We start from the raw sequence: 24,657 nt of genomic DNA on the forward strand, positions 1-24,657 counted from the left end.
ATGTCAATCCAAATATCCCCAACAGCTTTCCCTATCGCTTCCCGCTGGACCGCATCATCCATGGTCCTAAGGTGGGTGTCTTTTTCATGACATTGTCTCTGGTAATAATGGTATTGTGGGATTAATATAATCCACGTGGTTCACACAGTAACGAAGCAGGGATCCATTCGATCACTCTCATAGTCGGTCATCATAAGCACATGCAGTATGATATGCATGCTATGACGTAACTCCCACTAGGGTGGGCATGTCACTCGCAATAAATAAATGCCATATAGATCTTAGTCTAGTCGCTACTCTAAGCGCCTAACCTGAGTCTCTAGCGCAGTCACCCTCATGGTCACTACTTAAAACCTCACATCTGGCTTTTAACAAGATACTTGGAAGTGTGGTGTCTTCCAAGTTGGACCAAGTAAAGGTCTCATCTTAGCTCTAACTAAGGTGTCATAGAGCACATATGCTCATGGGCTCATCTCGCTCGCTACACCCCAGCGTCGAGGCAAATCACCCGTGTGAGTGGGTCGATTCTAAGCCTGGTGACATCTTTACAAACAATGAATGTATACACACAAGATTACTCAAACAAATATATATGCATAAGAGAAATACAAATAAATGTCCATCACAAACAAAGTGTTCTCAAAGCAAATACATATCAGATCCGCCTGAGTCCCAAGGTCCTAACATGAACTAGGAAAACATCTCTGGCAATGGGCTTAGTCAATAGATCAGCCAACAAATTGCCAGTGGAGATATTCTGTAGAACCACTTCACCTCGCACTACCATGTCTCGAATGTAGTGATACCGTATGTCAATGTGCTTGGCTCTACCATAGAACTTGGAGTCCTTCGCAAATGCAAGCGCTGCCGTGCTGTCACAGTGTATAACCACAATGTCATCTGAGTGAGCAGAAACGCTAAGTCTCTGCAAGAACCTCCTGAGCGAAATGGCCTCCTGTACTACTGCCGAACATGTGATGTACTCCGACTCCATCGTGGACAGGGTGATGCAGGTCTATTTCTTGCTACTCCAAGTGACAACCCCGCCTCCCAGGACAAACGCATACCCTGAAGTGGACTTGCACTCATCTCTATCACTAGCCCAATCAGCATCACTATAGCCTCTCAGTCTCAAGTCTGAACCACTGAAGGTGAGCGAGAGGTCTGCAGTGCGCATAGGTATCGAAGTATCCTCTTAATTGCCTGCCAATAAACTGGCCCTAGGTTACTCTGGTAACGGCTCACCATGCCAACGGCAAAGCAAATATCTGGACGCGTGCACATCATCACATACATCAGACTACCTACTACTGCTGCATAGGGTATTTTGGACATTTGGTTTCTCTCTTCATCACTCTTAGGGCATTGGTCTAGGCTCAAAGTGCATGCCTTGTCCATTGGAGTGTCAATGGGTTTCGAGTTGCTCATATGGAACCGCTGCAGGACTTTCTTTATGTAAGTCTCTTGAGACAAACTAAGAAGTCTCCTAGTGCGATCCCTCACAATCTTCATGCCCAACACAAAGTTGGCCTCACCCATGTCCTTCATCTCAAAAGTAGAGGACAACCACTCTTTAGTGGCGACAATCATTTCAATGTCATTCTCAGCCAATCAGATGTCGTCAACATACAATGATAGGATAAGAAACCCCATCTTGGACCGTTTAACATATACACAGTGGTCCTCTTCAATCATGTCAAAACCCACAGTGGAAATGGCATGGTGAAATCTAATGTACCACCACCTGGACGATTGCTTAAGGCCATAAATGGAATGTTTGAGACGGCATACTTTGCGCTCATGTCCCTTCTTCCCAAAGCCCATAGGCTAAGCCATAAAGATCTCCTCGTCTAATTCTCCATTGAGAAAAGCAGTTTTAACGTCCATTTGGTAGAGTTCCAAATCCAACTCTGCGACAATGGTTAGAATGAGGCGTATTGAGGCCATTCTCACCACAGGGGAGAACATCTCATCATATTCTATACTCTCCTTTTGGGTATATCCCTTCACCACAAGACGTGCCTTATACTTGTCAATTGATCTACCTTTCGCTTGACCTTCAGGACCCATTTGTTCCCAATGGCCTTACGCCTAGGTGGAAGATCAACTAACTCCCAGACTTGGTTCTTACTCATAGAACTCAACTCATCTTCTATAGCAGCTTGCCACATTTCCTTAGCTGAAGAAGAGAGTATCTTACTCACTGAGGCTGGCTCATCCTCATCCCTCGGGGCACAGACGAGGGCAGCATCCCCTTCGATCTCAAAATGACATCGGGGAACGTGTCCACATGTGCTCTTATGCGCAAAGGATTCTTGACCTGCGGGTTATGCGCTTTCATTAGGTAGCGCAGTCCCACTGGGCTGATGATCACTCTCACCCTCTTTGGCGATCTCTTGATGAATGTTTAATTCCTCACCCTCGCCAAGAGTAGGTGAGACCCTTTCATCAGTCTCTATCTCAAAAAAATCAAGGTCTCTGCCAGCATCACTGATGCTAGGGAAATTGATCTCAAGAAAATCCACATCGCGGGACTCACTCTCTATCATTCCTCCATCTTGATGTTCACCGTATACTACATAGCCTTTCGAGGTATCGAAATATCTTATAAAGATACTCTTTTTAGCTCTAGGGCCAAGTTTTTCAAACTTATGGGAGGTACTATGAACATATCCTACACATCCCTATGGTCGCATATGCCCCAAAACGGGCTTTGCGCCTTTCCACAATTTATAGGGAGTGGAGGGAATTGACTGTGATGGCACGCGATTAAGGACATAGGCAACGGTCAACATAACATCCCCCCCAGAAAGATATTGGGAGGTTGGCCTGTGCCATCATCGATCTAACCATATCTAAAAGCGTCCTATTTCTCCGCTCTGCCACCTCATTTTGCTGTGGAGTGTGGGGAATAGTCAGCTACCTAGTGATTCCTTTTTCCTCACGCATCTCTTTAAATTGATCGGATAAATATTCGTGTCCTCGGTCAGTGTGCAGAGTTTTTAACCTCTTGCCTTGCTAATTCTTAACCTCTGCTACAAAGCATTTGAAGCAATCTAGCGCTTCGTAGCGGTGAGAGATCAGATACACATAACCATATCGCGAATAATCATCGATAAAGGTGAGAAAATAGGAAGCACTATGACGTGCCTTCACGTTCATTGGTCCGCAGATGTTCGAATGGACAAGCTCTAGGGTCTGGGTTGCCTGTTTAGCCTTTCCAAAAGGCTTTCGGTGGGCCTTACCCGCTAAACAGGCCTCATATGTCGATAGGTTGACTTTAGCGAGTGAGCCAAGAAGGCCTTCTCGAGCTAGCCATCCCATCCTATCTCGACCTATGTGTCCTAGTCTAGCATGCCAAGTAATTGAATCAGGACTAGTATTAGAATCAACTACAAAAGATGAAGAGGAAACAATAGGAATTATCAAATCTAATTTAATAAAACCATTCCCAAGCCTATAATGTCCAAAACTACTGCCATCCAATGGTATCTCAAAAAAGTCACCATAAAAAATAAAGGATTATCCTAAAGTCAATAATGCAGTAACTGAAAGTAGATTATGCTGGATTTCTGGTGTGTATAGCACATCATGAAGTAGCAAGATGCGCCCAGTGCGCAAGGTGAGCTGGTAGATACCAACTCCTCGAACTGCTTCACTAGTGCCATTCCCCATGTAGATATTTTGGGCGCCATCCAAAATCTTTCTATAATCTACGAACCTTCCTCGATCTCGCGCTATGTGTCTTGTTACACCTGTATCCTCAATCCAATCAGACTAGGTTTGGGTAACCAAAATGTGTGTACATACAAAAGTACAAGCAGAGAGACGCAGAAATGGTACCTGCTTTGCTTCAGTGCAGTCACAAGCGAAGTGCCCCATCTTCTGGTAGTTATAGCATTTAACCTTGGTGATATCTTTCTTTTCACCTCGCTTGCCACATCGATGCTTGGTGGTCTTACGCCCAGTTGGCGTAGCTTTCTGAGCTGGATCCTGATTCCCAGTGTTTCTCTGTCTCTTGCGCTTAGACCCATTCTTACGCTACCCCGCTTGGCCAACAAGGGTATGTGATTGGGTTGTCTCTAGGCACTCCGCCTCTAGTTCCACATGAGCGGCAATGTCACTAAATGTCTTGACAGTGTCGTTATGTGTCAGAACTATCTTCATCTGTACCTAAATCAGGCAACATCCTGATGACGGCCTGTACTTACTGATCATCGGTAAGGTGTACCCCAGCATCATTCAATTTTTGGATCATGTCTTTCACAACCCTAAGGTGTTCACCATAGTGTGTTTGGGGTCCTTACGGTACATCTCAAACTTCAAGGTAATGGACCTAAGTCTGGTCGTGGATGTACCACCACAGTTGAGCCTTACCTGGTCCCACATAGACTTGGCAGTATCGCACTTCTCATACTAGCCGATAAGATCATCGTGCATCGTGCTTAACATAAGAAAGCACATACTACGATCTCTCTTAAACTAATTGTCGTAAACCTCTTTTTCTTGACGGTGACGGACGGTAGTACCCACTTTGGGTGGGGCCATCTCAGTGGTCAGGTGTTCGAGGTAATCTTGTTCATTAAGCAAGAACTTGGCCTTTCAGTGTCACATGTCATAGTTGGTGCCATCCAACTTATTGCCTTGGTTAAGGTCGGCAACAACACTCTTAGAGGCCATCATTACAATGTGCAAGGGAGGACATTTAGTATACATAATCCACAAATTTGTTCAAGAAATCCTAATTAAAATTAATGGTATCCTTCCCCACACGGTGAGACCAAAAACTTCGCTAAGCTGGTAATCAAATCTCACAATGTGCAATGTGTGGGTCTGGGGACGTATAACTTTAATTGATTTTGAACAAATGTAGGAAAAAAAACAAGAATCTCCTAACCACAGTTTAATGCACCATACACACTGGTGCGCAAGGGACTCGCACAAGAGACCCAAATTTGGTACTTGAAGTGATATATGCCGAGTCGGTATGGGGTTATGCTACGCAATGCAGTAGCTCCCATTACATGGCTTCTCAAAAAATATTAAAATTATAACCGGTTGTTTACATTTAAGATCCTACTATAAACTACCGGTGAGCACTGCACTTTGTATCACTTCTAGGGCACTAACTCTAACGCACATCTATCCAAATAAACACGTCACTTGACAAGTACCAAATCCATCCCATGAAGATATAAAAATAGCAAAACACATGGTGTGCATGGGATGGGGTGTTTGACAGTGTCAAACAGGTCTGTACCGCAATGGGGGGAATCACATGTTTCTTTATTAACAAAGTGGCCTTGAGCGATCTCCAATACACATGGGAAAAATATGAGACGATTTGGGGTAACACCCTATCTCCCATTTTTCTCCCATGGATCTCACAAAATGATTTCTCACTAATGGGGGGTGCACATGACATAAATAAAATATCCTCCAAAACCGAGAAACCCTACATGGGAGATCCCCAAAAATTTGTTAGGGGCCACAAAAACAAAACACAAACACAAGATATGCTTCAATAAAGAAACCACATGAATAACACATCATGGACAAACCCCAATGCTTGCATAACAAAAATAAAGCATATGCATAAAATAAAAACCATATCACATGCATTTAGTAAAAACCATATCATATGCATATAGTTAAAACCACATCATATGCACTTTGTCCGAAGCAAAAACCCCCATATCATCATGCATATAGTTATAACCCAAAATTAAACCATATATGCAATTCTGTTTTATAACTAAAATAAAACACACAAAACAAAATAGGGTTTTTTTATTTTTTTTTATTTTTTATTTCTATTCGTGGATGGGCCACCATGCCAATTGCCTTGTGGCACCCAGCCGCGGCAGCCGCAAACCACAGCCTGCAGCTACTGTTGCTGTGCACACAGGCATTCTACGGGCAGAACATTAAAAAAAAACAGGAAAAAACGATTTTGTTTCAAAAAACAAAAAACTCTCCATCTCAATCATGAGTCAAATCATGATTCAATTATGATGATTCTTACTTTTGTTTCTTTATGTTTTTAAATAATCATTACAAATATACAATGATGACATCTCTCTGTTTCTCTTTCTTCTCCGTATTCTTTTTTTTTTTTTTTTATTACTCGGCAGCAGCTGCTTGGCCCAGCCAGCGGCTGCTACCATGTATACACCTTGCTTTACACGGCCGCGACAGTGTAGGCAGTGACCTACGCTGCCGCTGCTATGTGCGGACTAGATCATGTGCACCCCTACACACATTCGCGGCAGCCGCTACTGCGGGTGTGCGCCAAGGGCAGCGAGGCGTGGAGAAGAAGGAAAAAAAAATGTGCAAACAACAAGCCCTAACCGACTTTGATACCACTGTTATGAGCATTCCAAATCCATTAATCACAGAGGTTTAGGGATTACCTGAACTGAATGGAATCGCAGCGGAAGGGACGATTGAAAGCGGCTTGCAGTTATGAGCACAACGCGATCTCTACAGGCTTCTCCACAGAGAACTCCACACCACAAAACCCTAGGCAACTGAATGGAAACCCTAGGATAACACAAAACTTGAAGGAGGGAGAGATCTAATTAATTAATGCACACCTAGGGTTTTATGCCTTATATCTATATATAGGCTAAAACCCTGGGATAGGCCAATCAGAGGAGGAATCGGTCACTTAAGTGACTGTCTCTCTCTCTCTCTCTCTCTCTCGTTTTTGGTTCAGCTGGCCTGCCCCATGTGGGTGGACCAGCTAGGCCTCAGGCCCATCACCGATTTACAAAGGAGATTGTGTCCTACATTCTTGAACTACACCGAATCCCACTGCTAAATGTAGCAGCTATTATTAATGATGTGAAGCGCCTCTCCACTTCTTTTGTTTCAATTCGTTTTAGTGTATTCCACGGGCCCTGAATGTAGTAGTAGATGCCCTGGCTCGGAAGGCCCTGTCTATCATGTGTATGACAGATTGGCCGTGTTCCATTCTGTGGCTTCGTGACCTTTGTTTGTCTGAAGCTATAGGTTGTTCACATGGCTCTTTATTTCAGTAAATTCCTTTACATTTTTCTGTTGATATGTAACTTTAGGAAGAAAGAAACCACCCGGTTGTGCCAGAATGCCACCCCTACGCTTGACATAGGGGTGCGCAAAATGACCGTCACACCCTTGGTCATTTTTGGGGTTTCAAGAGTGTGGAGGTCATTTTGCACACCCCTGTGTTAGGGCACAAGAGTGTGTGTGTTGCATGACCACGTGGCGTTCTCTTTCCCGTAGCTTTATTAGAAAAGCAAAATATATAGTAACATAATCAGGACTCAAACCGTAGCATGGACTCCCCATACGCAAAACCCTAAATTACTACTCATGATAATAGAATAGTCTTATGGAGTTTACATTTTAGCTACCATTTTGCGTAGTGTGGGTTTCTAGTATCAAGCCCCTCTTCAAATAGTTCACAGAACATGAATATGTAGATTGCACAAGGTCTGTAGTAGTTTTGACTTTTGAATCTCACTCACCATGGGTTAAGAAATTTATCAGATTGACAGGATTGGTCGATTTGTATCGATATCAGCCATGATAGATATTGATTCCTGATCAATATGGTACTGATATAGATTTCTTGATGAACAAATGCTGTTTTGATTTCGAATCGGACCGATACGACCGATACATATCAATATTGAGATCAGTAATCAATACTGTGAATCAAATCCATGCTAGGCACACACTCAATTTTCAATTTCAAACTATAACTCAATCAACATCGTAAAATTAAACGTTAATTATTTTTTGAGAAAGAGAATGCCACCCAATTGAGCAACATACCCCTAGTCATTTTCATCTTTCTAGGGGTATGGCGGTTATTACACACACCCTTATGTGTGGGTGTAAGGGCGGCATACACTGTGCGACCGGGTGGCATACTTTTTCCTTACCACCATACACATGTGACATGTCCCATCCACTACCATTTGATTAGGCACAAAAGAAATATTCTTAGAAGTAAAAAGGACATGTGTCCCACATTGAGCCTACATGCAAAACTGCAGTGTGCACAAGTACCTTTCACAGATGGATGGATCCTGGGAAATTTTCAAATAGAGAAATTTATCAATCTCGACCCTAATTTCCTATATTTCCACAATTTATGGAAACCTTAATTTCCTATCAGGAAGTAGTTTTCTGTCCGGGAAAATTATCTCCTCCAGTTCCCTGCCCTGTCCGGTCCAGTTCCCCAATTTCTCTGAATTGGGTCGGGCAGAGAACTGGAGGAGATAAAGATCTAATCTATCTTTCTTCCCTACTGGCGACGAAACTAATTTCCACAACCCAATTGCTGTTGGTGGACCCTTTTTAAAGTTCATGGTATCAGATCCTGATATCGATATGTATTGACCAAAAATTAAAAAAATGTCACTTTTTTGGTGATACTATCGGCATGTATCAGTACCAATCATAGCCGATATTGATACGGATCGTATGTCGATCCAATATCGCTAACTAAAACCATGTCTGCGTTGGATTTTTTTTTTTTTTTTTTTTTTGCTGTTCTTTCAAGAGATTTGTTTGTGTTGGATATTGTTGGGAAAATGAATATATTTCTCATTTTGGCTTCATAGAATATATTTCCGCAAGAACGTATTTATCCTATGCTGTAACTGCATGGTGTTGTATTGCATCGTGCAATGCTGTAGAGGTCATGTGTGCCATGTGGGGCCCGTTGTGCCACATGGCCTCTGCAACGCCGCACGATGCAGTACAGTGCTCCCTACAATTGCCAATGCTTCACGTTCACCACATTTTCTCCTATATCAATCCATTGTCGTCCAGCGATTAGGATTTATGGCTTTCACCCAGGAGACCCAGGTTCGATTCCCGGCAACGGAAATTTACTTAACAAAAAAAAAAAAAATTTAATTTTTTGGGGATTGAGAGCTTATATATATATTTATCTAAGGGAAGGAGTGACCTGGGGAGGGGGTAAGGTACCAACTAAGAGACTCGAACTCAAGACTTCCTGGTAAGCATGGGCATGAAGCGCACCACAGCTCACCAACTGAGCTAGGCAGTTGTTGGTAAAGAATTTAAATTTTGGTGGCCCACTTTTTTTCAGCCAATTGCAGGGCAGGAACACACCCTAGGCCTATAAATAAATAAATAAAAGAGGGAAGTTTTTTCTAGGTCATGATTTTCTTAATAACAATGAAGCTTCACTAAGTACAGTAATTAAACTTTCCAATAATTTTCAAATAAATTCTTTAATAATTCTGTTGAAAAGTAAAATAAAATTTAATTACACTATCTAATAAGATTTTGTGTAACACAGTCAAGGCAAACCTGGTGATTTTGCTTCCTCTTTCCCCTGCTAATGGCAATCTGACGCCTGGCCTTATTAAGGATTAAAAAAAAAAAAGTTAAAATGGAGGCTTGATTGGAAGCTGTGACACTTATGCCTACAACAGTATAATGCATAGAAATGTGATCAAGGTTTTCTTCTTAAAACCAAATCAAGCTTTTGAATCTGGAATGTATAACTTCCCATAGTGTTACTTCCATCAGTTTCTTCTCTCGTCATGAAGTCTTTCGGAGAAGCTCCTCGGACGGAATCTCCAATGTTGCTCCAGTATGCTCTTTACCAGGCTTAATCACTGCAACATTTACAATTGCTTAGAATGGTCAGGAATGTTTAACCACAACCCCCCCCTCAAAAAAAAAAAAAAACTCGAACTCGCCTTTTGAAGACCATAACATCAAAGAACAGCTTTATCATGGCCCTTCCCAATCAAGGATCAAAGAATTGGAACTAGTCAAAGCCAATCCCCTTCCAAAATCTAGGGCTAGGGCATAATTTTAGCCAATTCTGTGTGATTCCTCACCAATCCTGCGATGATTCCAATTCGATCTGGAAGATCCAATTCCAGGGTTTTAATCCTTGTTCCCAATATGCATGGGAAACTGAGTGGATGAGACCTCCACTAGGCAACTACTAGTTGAATATACTGGTTAAATCATTAGGAGGGCCAACTAGGTCTATCATTTGGCACTAGGTGAGACCAGTATCCATCATACAGGGAATCAGACTACCTCAAATGGCCATTAATGACATTATTCATGGAGTATAAAAAGTTACATCTCCTCAACAAATGAATTTAACGAACAAGAAAAATTCCCTAATTCAAATCAAGTATGATCTTAGAGAAAATCCCAGTCCACCATGTGAAAGAATAGATGAGATCGCTGCAAAATTCAATACTAAGAGGTCAGGTGAAATGAATGAAAAATAAAGTTTAAGGGGGAAATTTGTTGATTTCACTTCACTTTTGGCCATTGTCGTTCACTCTACTTCTAACCAAATGAACCAGAATAACTATGGGAAGTTGTCATTTTGGTCCAAGATTACACCCAAAACTCCAAAACGAAGGAGGGACCTCTCTTAGAGAAGAAAATCCTAAAACATGGGCCTCAATTGGATGGTGATCTAGCTATTATTTCAGGAAAACTTCATCTAGCAATTTCAATGAACCTTCCTACCAAAATTCTTCAATTTAGCACAATTTTATCTGATCCTTCAGTTGGCTTAACAATGCATCATAAACTAGCAATGATATATTGATATCTACCAATCCAGTCAAACAAATCTCATAAATCGCAACCAATTTCAGTTTCTCCTCCTTGACAACACAATAGTGTTACTGCCCCATAAGTTACATACAAACAGTCTAAATGAACCAAAGATGCATTCTTTCTGGACAAACACAAACTGAAGTTATCAAGGTAGTTTCAACATTCCCCTACTCTGGGTTAAGGTCGTTACTAAGTAAATAGAAAGAATTCAAATGCAGTGGAAGTAATTGACGAGGAAATTGAACAAACAAGTGGTGTGCATGGGAAAAGACTCGAATGAATCTACAACCATGGAATTTGAATGATTCAAAGTGAGAAAGTGTGGAAGAAATTAATTACCGTAACCACCGCCAGAAGAGTTGAGTTTGGTCTGAACGATCATGTTGGAGATGAAATCGGAAGCATCACGGGCTTCGTCAAGGAGCTTATTAATCTCAGCTTCGGATGTAACGTTTCGGTTCGCCTCGAATTTCTTCCTGACCTCCACTGCCGACTCAGCCAGCATCAGCTTGTCACCTGAGAATGATTTCCGAGTCGCTCGAAGCAACGCTCTGTACGCGCTCAGTACTTCTCTTCTTCCTCCTCCCATCGCTCCCCACTGAAATACAAAACTCTCGTAGATCGTGTTTCGTTTCTTATAGATAACTATGAGATCTCCATCTTGTATCAGGTGGACCCACTTGTTTTTGCCACCTGGCAAGTTGTGATAGATGATATTCATGTTAAAGCCATTTTGTGGCTCCGGTCAATCCGGGCGGCAGTGCTGCAGCACCTGAGATGAGGCGGTGTGTATTTACCGCTTTACCCCTGCCCAAACGCTTTGCCTGAGCAAGGGTAAGGCGGTCAATGCACATGCCTCATCTCAAGTGCTGCACATGGCTGCATGCTGCCCGGATTGACAAGATCTTTTTGGTTTGAAATCGAATTTTTATGCTCCCAAGTGCGGTGCAGTGCACCTTTTAAGAGCATCCGACTGTGACCAGTGCACTTGGGAGGATAAAATTTCAAGTCTCAAGTGCAATGCCTCGTCCCATACACTTTAAAGGTACACTAGGCAATGCATCACACTTGAGAGAATAAAAATTCTTTTGTTGTCTTGATATACAAGCATCTGCAAAATAAACCATTATACCGTGCCCAAGCGTGTCAAAAGTGTCAATCGATTTAGTTCCAATTTCACGGTTTGATTTGATTCAGGATACAATATGTATCAATAAAAATTTAACTAAAACCAAATAATTTCCATAACCTCAATGCTTTCATCACACTTATGTCATTATATCAGAACAAAAAGAAAATCTACCATGAGAAGACCAAACATATTGATATCAGAGTCAAAATTGAAAAAATTTGGTTCAATTTGATTTTATTCAGAACTTATTTAGTTTAAGCATACGGTCTTGATGACTCAATTTAACTTAAATAGTTCATTTCTTCGATTCGTATGAAAATTGGGAATATCTTGTACTCAGTCTTGGAGAATCAAGGCACGAAAAGAGGAAACGAGCAGAACTATAAAGGAGAAGAGAAGAAGCGATAATCGAAGACCAAGTCAAAAGAGAGTGAAAATGAAATCTTAAAGCTTGTGCTTTAGCCTTCTAAGATTTATCTCCATTTTTTTGTTTCAGTTCTAAATTGACACCCTTGACTCAAAATGCAATCAGTTTAGGAGTTGAATCTTGGGCCTTGGCCTGCACTTGCTATTTTCAGGCGAAGTGAGCAGGTTGGTGCATTTTTCAAACAACTTCTTTGTCCAATAGTAAAAAGTACAAACCAAAAAGTTAAAACCCAGAGGGCAGAATACCTTTTCCTATCCTTGGCCCTTGATTTCGATCTGACATTTTGCCGAGTTGTGCTTAAAAGTTGAAGAATTTGGTGAAGCTTGAATGCCAGAGATGGAAAGCCAAGAATTAATATCAAATATGAGGTGAAAGACAACAGATATGATTACAAAGAAGTGTCTCTCAAGGAAGAATTGAAGTTAAGTTATGTGAACTGCAATCAAGTTACCATTTTCAATGCCAGATTACCAACCCAGTGTTGGACAAGTGTGTGTCCATCAAACCCGATTCGGTCTGGTTCAACCCGGTTCACCTTTGTATTGAACATTTATACATTTTACTTTGATATTGTCACATGCGATATAAACTTTTTGAGTATTATGTGTCCCTAAGTTTTACTTAAAATGGTAGTCACGATTAGGGTTTGGGCTGGGCACCCTTATCATATGGTCGTCGCATTGGGTATGCCTAAACATGTGATATCAGGGTACGAATGCGAGTGCTCACATGTTTGATATGTGCATTGACGAAGAATCTCCTTTGTTGATTCCCTCATGTATTACTGCCAAATGTAGGAAGAGATAGACATGTGTCACCGACACCCTGTACTTGAGGAAACCCTGTCACTACAAAGTGTGATCGCATTCTTTGGTTCATCAATGACTGAGACTCAAGCGAGTCAAAGCCGGTGTTCTGGGAATGCGTGAACTCTTTGTGAATGAAGGAGTTATCCAACATGGTCACCACTGCCCGATTGGGGAACACCAAGATTGAGACTGCAGTGTATGGTCGGATCGGAATCGGATCCGGCCGTTTTGGAAATGGTTTTGCAAAAATCTATTTTACATAAAATGATAGATTATTTATAATTATTTGAACAAAGTGTTTTGTCGAGTTTTTGCGGGACCCGATCAGATGCACAGACACTCGTATATGGCCATGTACTATGGATTGGGGCTTGGCAATACGTGTGTACATGCCCTAGATTCCATAATGATGGTGTTGATTAGTGGGGGGGGGGTTGTATATGATAAATAGTTATCATATAGGGAGTTATTTAAAATTTGCTATTTTAATTAGTACTTTATTTAATTAATGGATATGGTGCTAATTGTAATTATCCATTAAATATTAAATAAAATAATTAATTAATACTTTCCCTATTAGATTCTGCTTCTTCACCTGTGTAGCACTTTGAGTTTAAACAGAACTGTCAAACAAAGAGAGAGTCAAACTCTCACTGGGGATTTATTAAATCCTACTGGGATTTAATTAATTCGATTATTATAAATAAAGGACCAAAAACGTAGAAGAGAAGGAGCTCTCCACGTTTTTGGGCAGACACTCTCTCTCCTACATTTTTGGTCTCTCTCTCTCCCTCTTGTGATCTCTCTTCTTCTTCTTCCTTCTCTCATCTGTGTTTGAGAGTTAGGGTTTGAGAAACCCTAGATCTGTGCTGAAGAGTTCGAGAGCATCTGGGATTGGCTTGAAGAACCTTGGTAGCACCATTGGAGGTTCAGATCTATTTACTTGGAGTGTTCACTGGAGGAAGAACCACTGTCTATTGGAGGAGCAACACTTGAGGCTCATCAGGTTAGCAGTTCTTTATTAATTTCTTCAGTTTATTGATTATTAATATTTATGGGATGCGAAAGAAACTGGAATCAATTAATTTCCGCTACGTATTCAAGTATGGAATGGATCCCTCTTGCCATGTGATAGACTAGAGATGAATTTCTCCGTCCCTATTGTGATAATTAATTTTATGGGACGCAATAGGGAAGGAGAAACCCTAATAGGGATGCACCAGGGTTCCCATGGACGACCATGGGAAACCCTAAAATTTAATGGGGGCACCCATGAGACACCATGGGATAACCCAAGGCATGCAAAACCCTAATTTTCAGTTAATTGGTTTTCCTAGGGAACCAGGGTATGATCCATAGACCGTTGTTTGACCAACAGTGTGGTATCAGAGCCACCTTTCCCACCCATGAATATTAAATAATTAATGGTTTAATGTGATTTCATGAGTGGGATGCAAGTTGCACATGTGAGGTTAAAATATGGTTGTTGTAACAACCTTCCCATGTGCACATGGGTAGTTACAAGGTTGTTAGTGTAACAACCTACCCATATGATGATGGATTTGGTTGCAATTTGTTATTTTCAATTATTGAAACATGTATCTATGTGCATTGTGATTATTAATTTTTTAATTAAAATTTTTTTTAATCATGATTGTATTTGGGGGGGAGCGCATGCTGCCAAGCCTCTACGCACGCCCCTCCCCCTTTTTCCCTGCCCATTTACATATTTTTTTTTGGGCTGCTGCCTACGGTGCCAGTCGATTTTGCTCACGATGCCAGTGGCTATTACCTACGGTGCTAGTCGATTCTGCCTACGGTGTCAGTGGCTACTGCCTACGGGAAAAACATAATTTTTGATATTAAAGGATGAAGATGGGTGAAGGGATCCCTCCCTCCACTTACTTGCAATTAAAATATGATTTTAATTTTTGAGCTTAGATACATGTTATCACATGTGATGTGGTGGTTCAATGATTGAAGGAATCCATATTAATTTTATTGGTTTACTTGCTTTAATGCCTATGCATGAAATTATATTATAATGTGATTATGGGAATGACATTCTAATAAATGGATGGATTGTTTATATGTGTGATACATTGGGTTATGGGTGGATGTGATGCTTCTCTCTCTTTCTCTCTCTCCCCGTATCTTTTTATAAACAAATGTACTCCACCCCATGGGCAGCCCAAATGGTGGGTTGGTTTCTCCATGTGGGGTTTCTTTATTATTATAGAAAGGAAAGTGTATAGAATTTTTCCTAGGTTTCTATTATAATTTTAGAGGAGTTAGGACTCCCAGGGCATGTTGATGGTGATCCACATGTGGCGCTCAAAGCTTATAGAGATGCAAATCACCTACTTTGAAGACGTGATCGAGCGGAGGAGATGATCGAGGCGTGGGATCCATGGCATGGTTAATGCACCCAAGTTATTAGTTTATTTTTATTTGGGAGGGTTTCTAAATTGCTTCTAAATAAAAATGCCATCATCCCATAATCACTATTAATTAATGTTGATTAATTGTGAGTGTTTAAATTTGTCCATGATATGTGAGAGTTGATTAATCCCTTTTTATTGATAATACATGTATGATATGGACTAGTCTTAACTGGTAGACATGTCCATGGTCTCTTATTGAAGATAAATGTAGAAAGTGTGTGACATGACCCCGCATAAGCTGATAGGACATTGCCAGGACCTCTGTCACACATTTATCTATGTTTACCTCTATCAAGATATGTTAAGGTATGGATAGTGAGAGGGCACTGCGACAGTGGGCCATCTGTCATGATTCCATGATTCTGACTAATGTAATTGGTAAGTGCATGACTTGGGTGTATGTCAGCCGACAGTGTCACACCCCTATCCCGACAAGGGATAAAATATAATAAAAAGGGTATGACTAGGATACTTACCAACATCCTAAACCGCCTCCAGGATCCTGGACGCAGTGGCTTACCTCACAGTCATATAAATGAGAATCAGATCAATTATCAGAATAGCGAAAAAACTTATAATAAATACTGTTGATCCTCATTTAGGGAATAACTACAATGGTAATAAATACATAAGGTGAATTATCCTTGAATTTAAAAATTAATACAATTGACATTGTTTGATAAATACAGAGAAAGGAATGAAACATACATCCAACAATATAATATCGAAAGCAACAAGGAGTAAAGATAAGCATCAATGGTCGTAGACCAACTTTCGCATCAACATCTCTTACCGAGTCCTTCATTATCCACCGGTACCGTACAACCTGCATCACAATCTAAAAAGAAGGGTTCCCCGAGGGGTGAGCTTTCACTAGCCCAATGAGCAAGAAATTGAATCTACACACACATAATAAATATGGGACTACAAACCGAACCTGATGAACAAATATCCTTGACGTCCCATACCACCAATGATGATTTACACATCAGATCCGATTTAAAGTCATGCGATAAACACAACAATATGATATGTAATATGAATAATGATGATGATTATGATGAGATGTAATGTATGCATGAATGCTATGCTGTGTAAAGTAATGGAATTGTATCCCTGGTATCAGAACACACCATCGATCCCCAACGATACAACATCATTAATCTATGATATAGGAAGGCCATATCCCTGGTACCGAAACACACCATCGATCCCCAACGATATACCCCTAACTACGTTAGTGGAAGCCTGCCGGTCCCAGAACACACCATTGGCCTCCCAGTAAGCCTCCGATAATCTCAACCACGGTACCAGAACTTACCCTTGATCCCTGGCCTGGATTATCAGTAAGGTGATACGGCGTAGGAACTTACACATCTACCTTCTGTATCCCTGATTATGATGATGAGATGTAATGTATGCATGGATGCTATGTTGTGTAGAGTAATCGAATTGTATCCTTGGTACCGGAACACACCATCGATCCCCAATGATACAACACCATTGATCTACGACATAGTAAGGCCATATCCCTGGTACCAGAACACACCCTCGATCCCCAACGATATACCCCTAACTACGTCAGTGGAAGCCTGCCGGTCCCAGAACACACCATTGGTCTCCCAATAAGCCTTCGATAATCTCAACCACGGTACCAAAACTTACCCTTGATCCCCGGGCTAGATTATCAATAAGGCGATACGGCGTAGGAACTTACACATCTACCTTCCGTATCCTTTTAACACAAATATCAAATCAAATATGCAACATGCTATATAAAACTATCGTATCGAGAGGTATTCCGGGTGCATCGACGTCCCATATCATCTAGTACCCGGATACCAGCACGACACAGCATATGACAGGCCAAATATAATATATGAAGAAAGACATTAAACAAACCACAGTATCATCTCATACAATTTCAATCACATTTGTAGCACATAGTCATCAATTATCACACACATGAACACATTCATAGATAAACAGTGTAAATATGTATTTATGCATGAAGTGCATCACATAACATGAATGCATCAAGCACAACATTTAAACATAAAAACACTCAAAATAAAATAAGATCCAATCCCCACTCACAATATAGTTCGTGTTCCGTTGATTTGATTTGTCGTTCGATGTCTGCTAAGTGCGTCTCTTCACATAATTAATGAAGCCTAGGATAGTGTAGAAGAGTGTTAGAAAAGGTGGGGGAAAGTCCCTTAGGGGAAACCCCATAAATTACATAGCCAGTAGGCTTTTAGGGTAGCACGGATGTAAGCCCTGTTGTAGGCAGAGCCTTGCATCCGCCCTTGCATTCGATCAAGGCATGATACAGTTTTGAAGGTGTTCTTTAACCCAATTTGCCCCACTTGGATCTTTAAGTCCCAAGGACAAAGGAAGGGTGTCCTAGGGTCTACTAGGGCCTGGTTACATCATTAAATTCATTGGGTCTAGAGAACTCAAGGGATTAAACTCTCAAAGGTCACATTATAGGGTTTTGAGTAGTGAAACCCAAACTCAACAACAATGTTGCAAGGAGGAGTTCTAGGATTGTACTTAGAGGCAAGACCTCATTAATGAGGTCCAACACTGAACTAAGGTCACCCCTTAGGTTCCAAGTGGAACCTCAAGGTCCAACCTTAATTTCCAAAGTTTCCCAACCCAAAACTAATGAGGGAAAGGGGGTTTAAGGACATTAAAGGTAGATCTTGGTACTATAATAAATCAATTAATTAGTATGATTAGGGGCACCTTAGGTTGTAATTAAACCCCCATTAAACCCTAATAAGTTCTACTCCAATAGCCACGAAGTAGGCAAGGTCACTGACATATAACTTAAATTCTAAAGTTACTGTCTAAACACATCCGTCAGGTTTGAACCCATTTTTGAGGATCACACACTCATATTGGGTCCAAGGTTTCTTCATAGTAATTGTAGCCTTTTGAGTCTAGTTTATAACGCAAGTTGAATCATATCAATACGATATGCGTAGATCAAGTTATAGTCAAAATAGTGGGTCAAGGTCAAATGTTAGCAGTTCTGGGAACGGGCGATTTTATGGGTAGTTTCTCAGAGAGCATGAAACCGTATGTAAAATCGACTTTAACAGGGGCTCAGGAAGGGTTCTTCTAGGTGCGATTTTACGTGTGATTTTACCTCAGATGTGAAACCACAGGTAAAATCGACTTTAACAGAGAGCTTCTTAAGAGATGGTCTCAGGGTGGTTGCAGGGGTGGTTTCTCGTAGGTCTTAAAACCGCAGGTAAAACCACCTGCTTCCAAACTCCAAAATCAAAGCATTCTTCACCAAGGCTTCCATTTCCAAGTAGATTGGAGGAAAGGAAACACCAAGAAGGCTTTCTCCTTGGCACATTAGGGTCCTAAGACCCCATTAGGCCTATGCAACCCATTGATTCAATAAAGGAAAGCAAGGAGAACCTCATTTAGGGCATAATAAGGTAGAAACCTTATGTCTATTGATGGAGATGGGATTGGGAGCTTTGAGGTTAGTCAATGGAGTCAAATAGCTCCACCATGATCATGGCTATGAGCTCACATCGATCCTTGGGTCTCAAGACAACCCTAGACCGATTTCTCTACCATCTCCCAACCCCAAAACCCAAAATGAAGAAGGAAGAGGGCCTTAAAGACTTACCTACCTCAAGAAAATAGCACCCATGTTGAGGCTCCAAAAAGCAAGATCCTCAAGCCTCCCTATCAAGCTGCTCCACCCTTCTTCCTCCCTTTTCTCCTTCCTCTTTCTCTCCTCTTTCTCTCCTCCATGATTTAGGTTGGATGGGAGAAGTAATGAGGGATGAGTGCTCTCTCCCCCTTTAGACTTATTTGTAAAAATGGGTCTTGGATCTTTTAAGCCAAATGGGTCAAGAGGTAATGGGTCGACCCATGGTCTTATTTAGGGTAAAGGAATGGGTTAACCATCTTTGGGTCAAATAGAGTCAAATAGGCCCTCAAGTTAAATGGGCCTCTTAACTAAATGGGTCTGCCCACAGGTTTCAAATAGAAAAGAACCCACTTGGGGATGGGTCCATCCACCATGGGATTATAAGCCCATCACACGCTCCCTTAAATAAGTGGGACCCACAAATGGAATATTCCCTACACAATTAAAATAGCTCGGACTGTTCATACCTTGACCCGTACTTTGAGAACATCGAAGGAAAGGGTAAATAAATAAAATTAAGGGCTAAAACTTACTTCTCAGCCGTCATGGTTTGTCCCCCATGACCCCAACAGTCTCGCCAAGGCAGTGTCAAGCTCATCACTGAACAAAGTGTCCAAGTGAGGCAACGCTCTGAGGTACACGCTCTGGTACTCTTCACTTCCCGGACTAGTACTTGGAGGAAAATCAACAAAGTCGCCGTCAACGAATTTCCCCCACCGACGGTTGAGGAACCTTTCCTCCATAGGCAAGCCCGTACTGTGGTCAATGATTTTGCAGCTAGGTTTGACCACCAGTGAGAACAGCTCACCAGCATATATGGAAGCGGTAACCACACGTCACGGGAAGAAAAGAATACTTAATTATACTCCCAGGGTACGGGTATAACAGACAGGATCTGGACATGACACCCAGGTGGCCGAAAATATTGGAAGCCCATGAGGCGGACAGCTTAGTCCACACTATCATGGTGTGTATAATGACTCCCGACGGGATAAGTTATGCATGCAAGGGTTGTAGGTATCCAAGTCATCTTTTGGGTTATGAGAAAAACCCAAATCATGAAAGACCATTGATGTGCGTGTACTCAACTTAATATTTTTAATGGTTAATTAATTAATATGTGGTTATTTATTTGTGTATGTGTAGATAATTATACAATGGCTGCCGTTAATTCCAACCTGTTAGCACTCATTAGTGAATATAGACTTAACGGTACAAATTATGTCAATTGGTACCAGAGCATTAAGTTGCTACTGACTGCTGAAGGACTGTACACAGTTCTAGATGAACAAGTTCCTCCTCAACCCGACCCAAACGATCTTGAGGCAAATGGAGAGATGCAGGAGTTTCTCATGAGGGATTCCAAGGCATCACTCTATATCCTAGGATCGTTGGAAAAGTCAATTGTAGACTCGATCAAGGATATACGCACTGCTGAGAGTAAAATGGATAAGCTTGCTGAATTGTTCAACAGGCAGTTGACACACGCACATTCTGGTGCGGTGAGTCAAATCCATAACTCCAAGATGTCCTAAGGGACTCTAGTGATGGATCATGTAATGAAAATAATCAATCTGTTTGAAAAACTATGATCCATGGGGACTGATTTCAGCCTGCGATACAAGACCGATGTAATCTTAGCATCACTCACTTCTCCCTACGCACCTTTTAGGATGTCCTACAAGATGTCCGAGAAGGAGATGGAGCTCACCGAGCTTGCTAATGCACTAGTAGAGGTTGAAGCGTCCTTGAAAAAGGATAAGGCTGAGGTCAATGCAACTGAGGCAAAGCCTTCTTCAAAAGAGAAGAAGAAGAAAAAGGGAAGTAAGGGTAAGACCCTGAAAGCCAAGGGTGGGAAGTCTGGCAATAAAGGGAAAGGCAAGTGCTTCTATTACAAGAAGGAGGGTCACTGGAAAAGAAACTGTCGTGCTTACCTAACGACTTTGAAAGACAAGAAGCCGGATGAAACAGAGGCTGCTAAAGAAGGTACATGTGATGTTCACGTTCTTTATGAGTCTAATTTGTCTTTTGAACCGATCAATTATTGGTTGGTGGACAGTGGATCTACTGTTCACATTTGCAATGATTTGCAGGGGTTCAAGAAGACAAGGAACCTGGAAAAAAATGAGGTGCGTCTTCGGATGGGCACTGGAGCTGAGACCATGGCGATGGCTGTGGGAACTTTTATTTTAAATTTTAGTTCTGCTAGTTTAGTTTTAAAGGATTACTATTATGTACCCCCTTTCAAGAGGAAGATAATTTCAGTTTCAAAACTTGTTTTAGATGGATATAATTTTTCCTTTAATTCTAAGTTAATTATTCGTTTTAATAATTCCTTTATGGCATCCGGATATATGCAAAGTGGTTTGTATTTCCTAGATTGTCCTGCTAAAACGAATGTAGTTTCAAATGTTGATTTGAAACGGAAAGCAGCTCTAGTGAACTCAACATATCTGTGGCATCTAAGATTGGGTCACATTAATGTGGATCGAATCAGTAGATTGGTGAGGGATGAGCCCTTAGAGAGTCTGAGGGTGGAACCATTCCCCACCTGTGAGTCATGCCTTCAGGGCAAAATGAGAAAAAAACCCTTTAGCAATAAAGGTGCTAGAGCCACAGATCTGTTGGAGTTGATACACACTGACGTGTGTGGACCCATAAACATACAAGCAAGATATGGGTATGAGTACTTTATCACGTTCACCGATGATTACTCTAGATATGGTTACATATACTTGATGCGTAGGAAATCGGAAGCCTTTGATAAATTCAAAGAATTCCAAGCCGAGGTTGAAAGATAGTTCGATAAACGCGTTAAGTCCTTACGATCAGATCGTGGAGGGGAGTATCTATCGGATGAGTTTAAAGATCATCTCATATCCCAAGGGATAGTTAGTCAGCTAACTAATCCAGATACACCACAACAAAATGGTGTATCCGAACGACGCAATAGGACCCTATTGGATATGGTCCGGACGATGCTCACTTATAGTGAGCTGCCTTTTTTTTTCTGGGGGTACGCTTTAGAGATAGCAATTTATATCTTGAATAGGGTTCCTTCTAAGTCTGTAGCCAAGACACCTTTTGAGTTGTGGAAAGGGTGAAAGCCCAGTATCCAACACCTTAGGGTATGGGGTTGCATAGCACATGTGTGAAAGCAACAGACAGATAAATTGGAATCCAGGACATCAAGATGCTATTTCTTAGGCTACCCCAAAGGCACGATAGGTTACTATTTCTATGATCCGGTTGACCAAAAGGTCATTGTAAGTAAGCAAGTCACATTTTTGGAGGAAGAAATGATGACCTAGAGATCCGAATCAGTAGTCATTAAGGAGCTATCAGATGGCTCAGAAACGTCACTTCCAGAAGTGAGACCAACTGACATACTCACTGAAATACCAACACCTGAGGAACCTCGACGCAGTGGGAGGACTATTAGACCACCCACCAGGCTTATTCTTCTAATTGAAGAGGAAACAGTGGAAGAGTTCCACATGGTATCAATTGAATCAGATGATGATCCGATGACATACTCTGAGGCACTAAAGGATGTTGATGCCACTAGGTGGCTGGAGACAATGCGCTCTGAAATCGATTCGATGCATTCCAACAAAGTCTGGACTCTAGTCGATCCACCACTTGGCGTCAAGCCAATTGGATGTAAATGGATCTTCAAGAGGAAGAAGGGCGCAGATGGAAAGGTCGAGAGATTCAAAGCGAGACTGGTAGCAAAGGACTATACCCAGAAAGAGGGTAGAGACCATGAGGAAACCTTTTTACCAGTGGCGATGATGAAATCCATCAGGATTTTATTGGCTATCGCCGCACACTTGGATTATGAGATCTGGCAGATGGATGTGCAGACTACATTTCTAAATGGGTTCCTGCAAGAGGAAATCTACATGGAACAACTAGAGGGGTTCTCTTCCTTGGAGGAAGAAAGAAAGGTGTGCAAGTTGCAGAGATCCATTTATGGACTGAAGCAGGCTTCCAGGAGCTGGAACATCAGGTTTGATCAATCAATCAAATCGTTTGGTTTTGATCAAAACATGGATGAACCATGCGTTTACAAGAAGATTAGTGGGAGGGCAGTATGTTTTCTTGTTTTATACGTAGATGACATATTGCTGATTGGTAACGATGTAGGTTTTCTTTCATCAATAAAACAGTGGTTATCCACAACGTTTTCAATGAAAGACCTTGGTGAACCTAGCTATATCCTTGGGATCAAACTCGTGAGAGATCGCTAGAGAAGGATGCTAGGCTTGTCACAGGCTACCTATGTAGACAAAATCTTGGCCAGATTTAGTATGGAAAACTCTAAGAGGGGAAGTGTTCCCTTCAGACATGGAGTCAGTCTTTCCAAATCTCAATGTCCTCAGTTTCAGACAGACATTGAAGAGATGAAGAGGATTCCCTATGCCTCTGCAGTAGAGAGTCTTATGTACGCTATGTTGTGTACGAGGCCAGACATTTGCTATGCAGTAGGTATGGTAAGTCATTATCAATCTAACCCTGGACGCGAGCATTGGAGTGCTGTCAAGAATATCCTTAAGTACCTAAGAAGGACTAAGGAATATTTCTTGGTTTTTGGATCTGATCAGTTGTCAGTATTGGGATACACAGATTCAGATTTCCAAACTGACAAGGATGACAGAAAATCCACGTCCGGGATGGTATATCTAATGGGTGGAGGTGCCATTGTATGGCGGAGTGCGAAACAAAAGTCTACAGTCGATTCTACTACCGAAGCAGAATACCTTGCAACTTGTGATGCAGCAAAAGAAGGTGTTTAGCTGAGGAAATTCCTATCAGACTTGGACGTAGTCTCTGACCTTGTCAAGGGCCCTATTCCCCTGTTATGTGACAACAGAGGGGCCATTGCACAAGCTAAGGAGCCTAGGGCTCATCAGAGGAACAAGCACGTGCAGCGGAAGTATCACCTCATCAGAGAGATTATCCAGCAGGGTGACGTGAGTATCTCCAAAGTGGACACAACTGAAAATGTGTCTGATGCCATGACAAAGGGTTTGTCACCAGGAGTGTTTGAGAAACACATGGAAGGCATGGGTTTAAAATGTATGGGGAATTGGCTTTGATGTACAAGTGGGAGATTGTTGGACAAGTGTGTGTCCATCAAACTTGGTACTGTCCGGTTCAACCCGGTTCACCTTTGTATTGAACATTTATACATTTTACTTTGATATTGTCACATGCGATATAAACTTTTTGAGCATTATGTGTCCCTAAGTTTTACTTAAAATGGTAGTCACGATTAGGGTTTGGGCTGGGCACCCTTATCATATGGTCGTCGCATTGGGTATGCCTAGACATGTGATGCCAGGGTACGAATGCGAGTGCTCACATGTTTGATGTGTGCATTGGCGAAGAATCTACTTTGTTGATTCCCTCATGTATTACTGCCAGATGTAGGAAAGGATAGACATGTGTCACCGACACCCTGTACCTGAGGAAACCTTGTCACTGCAAAGTGTGATCGCATTCTTTGGTTCATCAATGACTGAGACTCAAGCGAGTCA

General features: G+C 41.6%; 1 protein-coding gene across 1 annotated transcript; it reads right to left on the bottom strand.

The window, feature by feature from the left end:
- Positions 1-9,403: 9,403 nt before the first annotated feature.
- LOC122669155 (mitochondrial zinc maintenance protein 1, mitochondrial-like) lies at positions 9,404-11,257 on the bottom strand. Its single transcript, XM_043865839.1, has 2 exons — positions 10,960-11,257; positions 9,404-9,644 (listed from the first exon to the last, which is right to left on the bottom strand). Exons 1-2 carry the CDS (start codon positions 11,207-11,209, stop codon positions 9,568-9,570), a joined length of 327 nt encoding a protein of 108 aa, XP_043721774.1. The 5' UTR covers positions 11,210-11,257; the 3' UTR covers positions 9,404-9,567.
- Positions 11,258-24,657: the final 13,400 nt, after the last annotated feature.

This window comes from Telopea speciosissima, chromosome 7, assembly GCF_018873765.1.
Source record: "Telopea speciosissima isolate NSW1024214 ecotype Mountain lineage chromosome 7, Tspe_v1, whole genome shotgun sequence".
Classification (NCBI taxonomy): Eukaryota; Viridiplantae; Streptophyta; class Magnoliopsida; order Proteales; family Proteaceae; genus Telopea; species Telopea speciosissima.